General features: G+C 35.4%; 1 protein-coding gene across 1 annotated transcript in view; it reads right to left on the bottom strand.

Moving 5' to 3' along the window:
* The window catches only part of AFG1L (AFG1 like ATPase), a 66,410-nt gene that overhangs the window by 17,166 nt on the left and 37,171 nt on the right, over nucleotides 1-12,073 (bottom strand). The window contains exons 8-10 of the mRNA XM_015622143.3: nucleotides 7,731-7,813; nucleotides 4,232-4,302; nucleotides 3,875-3,975 (exon numbers count right to left, since the gene is read on the bottom strand). Of these exons, the coding sequence (XP_015477629.1) occupies nucleotides 3,875-3,975; nucleotides 4,232-4,302; nucleotides 7,731-7,813 (255 nt within the window). The remainder of the gene's footprint in view (nucleotides 1-3,874; nucleotides 3,976-4,231; nucleotides 4,303-7,730; nucleotides 7,814-12,073) is intronic.

Raw genomic sequence — 12,073 nt, forward strand, 5'->3', positions numbered from 1 at the left:
AATGGTACAAACAACAAGTCTTAAGCAATTTCTTTTTGTAGGTTAGTTAACTAACTTAGCAATCTATTTAACAAATACTTTCTTCAGACTGCGTTACGCCACTTTCCAATACAAACAGCATCTTCAACCATTCCTATAAAGTCAGAGAGACTGGAGAATTAATTTCATTTCCATTCTTTAGTCATCCACTGTATGCATCCAGAATCAGCCTCTCCATTACCCTTCTTGGACTAAAATCTCACCAATAGCCTGCAGTTCCACCCATCCTCATAAGCATTGTGAAACAAGTAAGTTTGTTTTTCAATACCAACACAGACAGCATTCTTCTAGTGATGTGGAATTTCTCTTGCACTTCATCATTTATCAAAAATAAAAAGCTAGTCAGAGATCTCAGCCTAGTTTTCAGAACTCCAATGATACAAAATGTATTTGCAAGCTATTTTTAACATACGTTAACTATTTGCAGACTGAAAATTATTTCACTGTCCTTTAGTAAAATTAATATTTCATTCCTTTACCTAGGACACTTATTTATTCCAAATCTTTTCCTTTTTCCACATCATTATTAAAAGTTCATCGATCTCCAGCTAAAAGTAAGCCAGTAACATTCAGATAATATATAACATCAAAACTCCAATTTTAAGTAAGTCTTTTATCTGAATGGACATATTTGCTCATGACCCCTATTTTAGAATTTTCCTGTACTTCATAACTAGTTGCCATTCATTTCATATTATTTGAATCTGTCTCAACAGTAACACAAGAAATACTTTTATTACCTTCCTCCACAGAGAGTCCTTCTTGGCTTTGTGTTGCTCTTTTTATTATTGTAGTTGTTTACACTTCCCTTTCCAGTTAGTTATGCTTCCCTTTCGCTTTTGAAAATTGCTCTTCCTGAACACTCAAATATGCAACTTCAATATCCAAATCCACTAGTTTGGACTATCTTTTGGCTCCATTAAATGTTAGAAAATGAATACTGTTCCTACACAACAGAAATTTCTAGATTAATTCATCACTGTAAGCTCCAATCAAATGACCTTGTACTGGACGTAGTACATTTTATGCTAGAAAATTATAATTTGCAATTTTCTGGCTAATTACATTTCATCTTTTCCTGAGTTTCATCTACAGCATAACAGTGTTTTTTCTTTATATGCTTTTTATAGACAAGTGGTCAAGGAGCAATCTGCCTCATGCTCCATTTGCAACAGATTAGGGATCTTTCCTTCTGGGTTTGTTAATTAGTAGACTGATATGTTCTCAAGAACCTTGTATTAATTAACTTTAATGCAGGTACCAGTACCTTCAGTGTTGCACACTGTTTTCCACCTCTTTTAGCCACTCTGTCTTTAAGGAGGCTGTAAGCAACCATTCTGTATTATTATTTTATGAATTGTCCCAGAAGGTTTCAATAATAGCAATTATCTCTCATTTTCCCCCATTAATGAGAATTCCCATTTATCGTGCCTGTCACCACATCTTAAAACTGTTACAAAACCGACTGCAAATCTTGTTTTCAATTCTGTTACAAGTTTAATGAGCTCCTACAACACCAACTTTAGATTTCATGTATCTACCTGGTGCCTCTGTCTGAGCTATCAATTAAGCTTCACGCCAGTTCCAAGAGGCTCCAGGAGGAAGGCTTCCTGACCCACGTCCCTTTGGACAATCTGTCTTCTCCTTCCCATGGGATTTTGTCCCCATGTCCTGCACAAAAAAATCTGCAGATTTGCTCCATGCAAATCCAAAAAATTCCCCTCCAGTATTTTCTTTTGTCAATCATGCTTTTCATTACACCTTTTCCAGCTACTTTTCTTTTTTCAATAGTAGCACTTAAGATACCTGTCAACTTACCTACCATTTGGCTTCACAAGAAGTAACAAATAGCTTGTTGCTATGTCCCCTACAGATTTCTGCTTTATCCCTCCACAAATCACTCCCAGTGTTAGCAGGCTTACTGGAATATATATAAATTACTTTATACTTCCAGTCATGTTGAACATCTCCTCATTTTGGGTTATTTTTTGCTATAAACCACCAGTGCACTCTTCTGTATCCTCCCTACATCTTCTGTGACATGAGCAGGAGCAATTTCCCACTCTGACTGTTTAAAAAGATACTGCATGTTTAAGTTTTTCCATCAAAATTTAAAAGAATTTAAAAGAATTAATGAAAAAAGGAAGAGGGTTTTGTGGCTTTTCCTTTTTTGAATTTTTCCTTTTAGCAGATTTTAATGGTAGCAGGTTAGACAGAACAATGGGACAGGCAAGGTCCTAAATGCAGCTTATACTGAGGGAAATTTTCTACCATTGCTATGAATCACAGCAAAAGTTTACAGTAATGAAAAAAAGAAAAAAACTCACACTGGGGGCAACTTTGGCCATTCATCTAAATTTATTAGACAGTTCTGAAGTTCATGACTATACTTTTATGCCTATGAAGGGAACATACTGATACCCCTTATCAACATACTAATGTAATGTTTATGAAGATACATCAGTGATCTGAAAAGAAAAAGCAGCGATGACTGAGGAAGCTGTCAAAACAAAACCATTTGCTGTCTGCCATGTTGTTTTAGTTTTAAGCATGTGATTTTGCTATAAGAGACTAACATAACACATCTGCAGAAGGCATCTGAATTGAGACACCAAGATTTCCTAAGTCCTGGGTGATCCATGTAAGAACAATACTGTTAAACAATGATGAACATTTCACAAGGGTTCTCTTTACTTGCTCTGAGTGCAAACCAAGACCCTCAAGCTCTGTTATGCCAAGATGATCGGAACCCCAAATAATTCCTGAACAGGATGAGAACCACTGACATGTGAGCTAATCAGAGCACTTCTACTTAGAAGCAACTCACTATCCCATTTAAGTACTGTGCATAAGGCATTTACTGGACTAAAGAATTGTACTAGTTGTTTGCTGACAGCATAGCTTCCCCATACTTCAAGAGGCACGAGGCAGAAAAAGTCTTAAAACCTTTAATGAAAAAAAAGCAAGATATTCTACCCATGACACACCTCCACTCTTAAAATCGGCTTATTGGTTTTGTCTAAAACTGAAAACCAACAATCTAAAACCTACAGTGTGAAACACAACCAGTGAAATTTCTGTCCAAATAGTTATCAATTCTGTAGCTCCAAGGAAGTGAAAGCATAATGTTATTGCCAAAAGACTGGTCACCATCCTGAATCAGAAGTACTATTGGCCTTGTTTAGGGTTGTGATCCTTTAACAGCAACTTCAGACATCAGTACAGAGATTACTGAAGTACAGTGCAACACCTGGGGAATTGTCTTCCAACCCACTGGATAATACAAATACAAGGAGAACTTTTCAAGATATCTCACGTTTAAGCAGAAAATGTGGCAGTGTTTAGCAAAACCTGGCATATTTTGAGAAGAACTGGGATTAAACATTCCTTGTACATGCTGTTGAAACCAAAGTGTGGAACAGCTGTGTTACTCTAGTGGTGCTAGAATCACTGCTCCTTTGCTTGAGTGTCAAACTAAAACCCCAGGTTATAAAAACAGCATTTGGGTGCTATTTACACATTAAGATGTACCACCACTCATTTACCAGCAGTGATGTTAGGCCAGGCATATATTCTAGTAGGATTTTTGAAGATAATCCGTGATACACCTAAAAGTGAATTTACTATATCATTTAAAAGAAAATTAGTATGGTTCTTTTGGAGAAAGGGGTTTATTTCCTATTAAATTAAAAACATTTCTGTTAATCAAGTTTTTAAAAAAAGCTTTTTCAATTTAGTGCAGCTTGGGGAAATAGCAAGTTTGTGTGGTTTGAATTTTTTTTTAAACTATGAAAAGTCTGAGCATTAACTGATCTAGATTGGACTGGGTACTCACTCTGTCGCACAGCTCTTCAAACGTGAAGTCTGCAATGGTTCCACATGCTTTATTCAGCCTCAGCTCTCTGCCTTGCACTTTTAGAATCCTTGGTCTAGTTACTATGGGAACATGAACAAAGACTCAATCTTCTCTGGATAATTACTATAAAATTCATCTCTTACAGATAGGAAATGCATAGCTTCATGAATAATAGCACATGATTCAACACATAAATTAGACAAAATGCTGATACAATGACTGCCACTTGAGTGTGGCATCAACCCATATACAGCAATGGAACTTATTAATTGGTCAGTGGAGATTGGGCATTGTGTTCTAAATGTATTCTCTTTCAAGAGAAATTAACTTACGTACAATCATTTTGTTTCTGAGCCAGCTCATCAAACAACTTATCCATGACAGCCTCCACATCAGCTTCACTTGTGCTACAGTGAAAAGAATAATAGAATATGAAATTAATAACACTTGAAGCCAACATCAAACAGCTGCCTGAGCCTGCTTAGCTTTTTGCCCGTAAAAAAAAAGAGAACAGGATGTTATGCTCTAAATACAAACATTACATTTAGAATACACTTAAAAGTAGAGAATATTAACTCTCAGGTAGATGATTCTGCCTTATTTGCATATACTGAAAGACTTCTGTGTTTTGAGCTGTTTCCAGTAATGAGGCAATACAGGCAGAGCAGATCCATTAACACTATGTGTACACAATGAGAAAAAAGGCTTCTGGCTCTATCTTGCATGCAAAATAAGAGCAAATAGACAAGGCAAGGCAAGGCAGTCAAGCACCTAAAGAAGTATCCTTTGAAATTTTTGAGAAGGGACTTTGTAAAATTAAATGTTGAAGCAAATTTTTTTTTTGGGAGCGGGAGGGGGGTGCTGTGTCAAGTCAAATGATTGTATTGACCAAACAATTTGCAAAATTAAACTGTGAAATTAAAAATACCACTATGATCTCTGCATTAATAGTATTAGCAATTTCCCAACCTCTAATACTAATACTGCTTGGGGAAAGATCAACCACAGATGGTGAAATGCAAAATATCTGTGCTGATAGCTGAAGTAAAGTTTTCATTCATCTTCTGGGCCACAAGAATTAAAAGATCAGTCCAATAAGAGAATTTTTTTTTAATCACTGAATAGGTTAGAAATCCAGCATTTCCATGTTGTGTTCTTAAAGATGAATAGATAGATAGATAGATAGATAAGATTTTTAGTGGAGAATAGTAAATTAATGTTATGGAAGACAACTAGAACTAGGATATATAATGTTTCCCTGAAGTTTGTGTAAACTCTTTTGGTGTGAAGTCTTATTTTATAGATCTTGATGCACTGAAGTCACACTGCTTCACACAGTTCTAGATATCCTCTTAACTGACAAATTAGTATCTGCTTGTTAAACAAATACTTTCCTGCTCATTAGGGCTTAAGCACCTTAAAAATGGTGCTTCAGCAGAACTGAAGTAACTACTTTTTAGCTAAAGCTTAACGATGACCACCTTGTAGATACAAAGAATTTGGGGAAAAAAAATCTGAAAATCCACTAACTTATTAAAGTGCCATTTTGAAGACTTTAAACATCTTTTCTGACTAGGAGGTTACATAAAATTCTAGAAATTTCTCTAAACATTGATATTGGTGTGATGCATTCCTCTGACAAAATAATAAATGAAAAAGAACAGACAACACCAGAAAAAAAAAAAAATAAAAGGGGGTAAAGAGTGTGTGCATGTGAGTACAAATACATATCTATCTACATCTCTGTTTCTATCTCAGACAGTATGTGCCTGTGCATGCATATCAGTAACAGAAATTTCAATTGAAAGGCTACCAGAAGAAACAGGTGAATATGATGCTAACGTGGATATTTGTACCTAACTGCCAAGAAAGTTTGTTTCGAAACTAGACACCTGAGACTGAGATTAATGAAGTTGTTTTGATCAAGCAATCGTGTTACATTGATTGCTCTCAGATGAGTATAAAACAGCTTTATGTAACCCTCAGTTACATATTTTAAATCAAGACAGGACTACACAACACATGAAGCATCAAGAGGATTCTTAAAAAATTGATGGCAATGATACTATTGGCATTAATAGAAGAACATATACATGTTGAACAAGAATACTTTCTTTGGGGACAAGAACTGCTGATTAAATTTCAGAAATCTGTAGCAAAATGCTTTACAGTACCTAATTTTAAAACAAAATGAACAAAAGGAATCCCCACATACTAAGCTAGTTCTACAGGGTTCAAAGCTCCGATGAACCAGTTTGCATAGAAGAATGAATGAGATTCCCTCAGAAGAAAGGACAAAGAAATAAGTACCTAATTCAATTGGCAGCTATGGAGGGTTTTTAATATTTTTTTCCCCTCACTGCTTTCTGGTGATTCACACATCAAGTTCTGAAGGCAACCAATATCTTTCCAGTAAGAGAACATATGAGAATTTTTGCCAATCTCTGCCATTCACTTGATCACAAGTTTTAAAGAAGAACACAATGAAATATTTTGGCTGGGCACTACTAGCACTTGTTTGTATTGAGTATCCTCTGAGAGCTGATGCCACAGGCACCACGTTTGGCCTATTACCTGCTAGAAACCACAAACATCCTTTTCCTTTCTTCAGAGTATGAAGAGTGAGAAAAGAATGTGGCAGGTGCTCTCCACAAGTGTCCAACAGAAAACACAGAGTGCAGCAGGCAGAGGAAGCATCACCCACAGACAGGAACAGCAGCACTCAGAATGAGGACCATGATGAGCAACACTCAGGTGTTCAAAAAGTACTTCTGAGCAGACATGACAAAGCACAGAGCAAGTGAAGCCAGCCAAGAATATAGAACAAGAGCTACTTTTCTCAAGTTCATAAAGCCATAGTTGAAGAATACAGAACATGCATTGGACCTGTTTTCCATATATGAAATTCTGTCACTTCCTTTCAAAAGCAGGAAGAATTACCAGTTGTAGTTCTACCAAGCAGTATTCCTCCTTCCACACAAACAACTACAACATCTAACTTCCTTAAAAAGTAGCATGAACATACTTGGTTTCAAACACCCATCACACCTATGAAAATACCCCACCTTTCTTAACGGAAACATGTTTTTTAAATCAGTATTTTAAAGGTACAATCATTATAAATCTAATATAAAGCCATTGTAGTCTGCTTTGTTCAGGTTTTCACTGATTAAATAATATTACAAGAGAAAATACAAGACAGAAAAGTGTTTGCATTGCAAAGGTTTCAAAGTATTAAAGAGGATGTTCCTATTAGGCAGTTCTCTGCTGCAACCAGAAACACAACTGTGAATATATTTTAAAATATATTTATTTGCAAATATAAAGTGCTAAAGGAATTTTGTCATGATAAACAGAAACAATCTGTCAAAACAGAAGGGTGCTGGGTTTTTTAATCCACAGCATTGGAAACACCCAAAATTAAATGAATCCTTGTCATTGGATTTCTATAAATACTTAATTACTTAAATACAATAAGGATGTTCTTCTATTATAAGAGAATTGTGCAATCTCTTACAAGAGGATATTCATTACTTTCTAACCATCTGTCACTTCAGTTCTCCAAACACCACACCTCCCAAAAAAATCTAATTAGTTTTTATTCAGTCACACATTATAAATGATGCTAGTGTGGATACCGAAAATGTAGTTTAATGAAGTTAATATCAAAGCATAATGGAAGGCGGTTTGCTGAACAAAATGGACCAGAAGGCAAAGAAATGAAAAGTCACACCCTGCTAATTCTACTATACATTTTTCATTTCCCATTGAATAGAAAATTATTGGCTAATAAGAAGGAAAAAGAGAGCAAAAACAATATCATAGATAAACTTACAGGTAGTAAAGTTTTCCAGCAGCTGGAAGCACTCGTTTCCTGTAGTCTATTCCAGAATCAAGCTGGACTGTGCTGCAGTATTTCTACAGAGACCAAAACAAAGAAAAAAAAAAAAAAAGAAAAAAAAATAGCTTTCCTTGAGTCAAAGCTGTATTTACTGTATTTACTATTGTCTGTGATAAACCATCAGCATGAATATCATATGCAAAGAAAATTCAAGATCTAAAATCTGAAGTCTCAGTTGCAATTTTTGAAGCAAAGAAATAAGCTGAAAGTCACTCGTAAAACAAAAAGGTCTATTGCAAGTCCATCAACTAAAAAATGAATATAGATTAATATTCACATAGGATGAAATGAGGGTGGGTATTACTCCTCTCTAGGCACTGCTTAGTTGCAAAAATAATTATTTTCACATTAAAATATATGCATTTTGAAATACAAAATTAGAAGCACTAAAAGTTTAACGGAACACAAACAAATTCTAGCAACAAATGAAAATACTTCTATTTTATAAGCTAAAATTAATTTAATCTTTTCCTTCTACTAAGTAGAGCAAATATTTTATAACACAAAGATCAAATATATGAACCACACCAAATTTTGCTGTAAATGGAAAAAGAGTGAATAAACAAAGCTCTGTAGCTAAAATATTTTATTTCATTTTTGCAGTGTCTGAATTAACTCAGAGAAGAATCTTTTTTGCTCACCTGTAATAGCCTGTAAGATTCTAAGTGTGATACAGATGTCCCTGAGTAGTTACAAGAATTGCTTCTATTAAAAAACTTAAACCCAGCTGTACTAAAGGGTGCTTTTTTGATTCAAGGCCTGAGGCTGAGAGCAAAATTCTCACTAGTATCAATAAGATCAAGATTTTACACCCCCCTCACCCCCACAAAGGGAATAGCTCTGCTTATCTGCTATGACTACTTCCAACACACACAACTTGTGGGTGTTATATAAAGCAAAACGCAAAAGAAGCTATCGAAGAAAGAGAGGAAAAGTTTTAGCATTTTAGAAAATATAGCTCCATTAACAATTTAATTAAAGTAATTAAACTTTTTTTTTCTTTTAATGTAATTGAACACCAGTAAAATTCTTCCATTTGCTAGAACCCACTAAATCAGTCTGCTTCTTCGCTGCACCACTGGTTGCAAACTATTGGTTTAATATTCTTGTTAAGAGTTTCATATTCTGCATGTTGGAATTTTTCAAAGCCTCCTTGAGGCCATTCAAATAACAAAACTGGAAATGTCAAACCTCATTCATAGCAACTACATTGCAGGGAAAACATTTGGAAGAACTATCATCAGTGATTTAAGGAACAATGGCCCTTTTGAACAAATGCATTGCATAGGACACAGATCACAAATATCTGCAGGAATTACTGAGATGACTCACTGCACTAATTTTTTGCCCTTAGCTATCAGTGAAGTCTCTGTACCTACTTTAAACCTCCAACTTCTCTGCAAAGAGATACAGCTGAAGAAAGAAGGCAAAAAAAAAAATCATCCTGAAAGCACAGAATCACAGGAAAATCCATGTATCTTTAATTCCAGTAAGTGAAAAAGCCATGCTAATCAAATCATTATCTTGGACTAAGGCTACTGCAAACACAATAGCATTGGTGCTACAATATTATTATAATCTATTCCCTTTCTTTTTGTGGGAGCTCACAAAGAAAGAGAATAACAGAGCAGAAGAAAAAAGTTCACAGGCATGTAATAATATGCACAGGGGAGGGAGGATGTTTAAGCTTTTCTTCAGCATCAGTCTGGCAGCCAAGGCCAGAAGGAAGATTACTGAAATTTCACAGCAAAGCTAGTTCACTTAGCTTTTATTTGCCAGCATATTTCCACTTAATTCCACCTTATTTTTCCAAAGGATAGATTAACTTAAGTACTTTTTTCTTTATGTTAGTAGGGGGAAAACCCCACAGAATACTACTAAAGCTTTGAGGATTATGAAATTACTTGATTAACTTTAGATACTTGCATATTTAGTAATGCCATTAATCATTATGGTTTGTTTTTTCCTGAAAACAAGAGATGGGAATTTTACATTAATTCAGCCTCATCTCTTTGGCCTTCAAGTTAGATTTATAAACTCTACTGCTCCCTCAGGGTGTTGTGTTGCACATAGTGAAAAGTGAACACAGACGCACATATACTTGAGAGTATTCCATGGTTATGGTAGGGCTGAAAGAAAAAAAGCACACCTGAACACTGTTGCTGGTGTAAATTTGTTCCCTGATATTTACAATGGTGCTGCAGGCTCAGCTGCTAATGACCAGATTACACATCCTTCACACTCAGATACAGACCTGTAGTGAGCTATCCTATGCAGGTCAGTGCAGCTTGATGAAACAGAAATGGGTGCCCAGTGCTACATTGTTTTAGTCCACTTGTGTTCCACTTACAAACTTGTCACTCCTTAAGTGCACCAACAGCTTTTATGACTCCATGATTTAACATTACACTGAATGAGTTTTGGTGGTAAGAACCACGGAACTGAAGATGTAAATACTATGAATACAGCCAAAGAGAAGATGCCTCTTTTTTTGTCTTCTTTCTCTTTTCTCTGTCTTTGAATAGTATTATCACTCTTCAGGAAAAACCACTATCATTAGTGACTCTAAGTTAAAAAGAACTAGTGTGTTCAAAAAATTATTTGGTTTTCACCCCTTTTAAGCTAAAAACATTGCCTAACATAAATATTTCCTTCCCTATAAGTTTTGCTTGTGTGTCTGTAATGATGTACTATTTTTGCTTCTAATATGATACAACATGATACAGCTTATTTAATAAAAACCTGTTAGATGTAAGGCCTTTCAGCCAAAAATGCAATAGCAGAATCCTGTTCAGAGATCTATAAAATACAGTTAATATAGTCCTAGTGATTTTTTGCTTCCTTAGGAGGCAAAAGTCAACTGAACAAAATATAAACAAAATGAAAAAACAGAATTGTGATGTACAGCAGTTTTCTGTAATACACAGTGCAAGCATAAAAGCAGGGGACAGCTAACAAGAGCTGAGAAATACTTGGTACTTTCAAAAACATTTGGCATTTTACTCCTTGGAAGTTTCTAATTAATTGACATGTTTGGCCTCTCCAGACTGATGGACAGTTCAGGAAGGTACTCTGGCCATTTAGAGGTCATATTCGAAATACAACTAGAACAGCCACAGGAATTTCCTAACCCTTCTACAGCTTCAGGTGTCTATCCAGGCTCATTGCTAATTACTTTCACTGAGACTCTTCAAAGCTCACCCACAACTATTGTGTTAAGACAATCTATGAATATACATAAAATGAATGGCTCCTCCCATTAAACTCAAACATCATAATCCGAATCACAACATGCTCTCAGAAAACAGCCCTTTAAGACATGATTCCTGCAGTTAGATTTTAAGATTTGAAGGGTAGGAACAACCTTTCCTTATGTGTATATATGATGAGTACAGATCCATAGGTGTTAATGAAAAATAACAGCAAAACAACCCCCAAACCACCATACAGAGGTGGGAAATGTTATTTACACAAACTGAGCCCTGCACAGTAGAGGAGAGAAAAGGCAGCAGCAGCGAACCAAAGGGCAGTAGTAGGAGGATTGCTTTCACTGCCAGACAATAACACCATCTCTTCTCCAAATGTACCCCTGGAGACAGTTCTAAAGGGAGGTGCACACATGGTCACCCTTACTCAGTCAGAAAGGTCACAAAGAAGTTATGTGCTGAGTAAAGATCCAAGTTTTCCTTTTGGGGTTTCCTTTGCCAACAAGGGTACCCACCACAGTTCTTTGTTTCTGCACACATAAACATTCACTTATCTGTTTCACAGGAAGGCAGAAGGAATAATATTCATATTCATAATTTTTTTTTTGAGATACATGCTTTAAATGTTAAAAAGACAGCATATAATCAGAATATATAACAAAAGAAAATAAAGCACACCAAAATAATGTAACAATATAATAATATTATAAATATATTATATTATATATAGCAATATATAATAACAATAATAATATAATGTCAATGTCCAAGATAAATACTTAAAATATTACATATGAGAGTATCACAATTCATTTTGACTGCCCTTCCCAGGTATCAGCAACATTATTCTCCTCCATTAAGGTACTAAAAAATCAGCACTATAATTTAAAAATCCTAGAAGTTTGGAGAGGGGTGAAGAGATAGGCTTCTCTACTTTTTACCCTTCAGCTTCTTATAGCATAAGAAGATCATATACAGAAGTTCTGCTTTCTCCATCTTTGGACTTCCTCATCCAGCACGGGACTGATTAAACCCTACGGTTGTGATTGCATTCTCACATTCACTAATCAC

The sequence above is a fragment of the Parus major genome, chromosome 3 (assembly GCF_001522545.3).
Source record: "Parus major isolate Abel chromosome 3, Parus_major1.1, whole genome shotgun sequence".
Lineage (NCBI taxonomy): Eukaryota > Metazoa > Chordata > Aves > Passeriformes > Paridae > Parus > Parus major.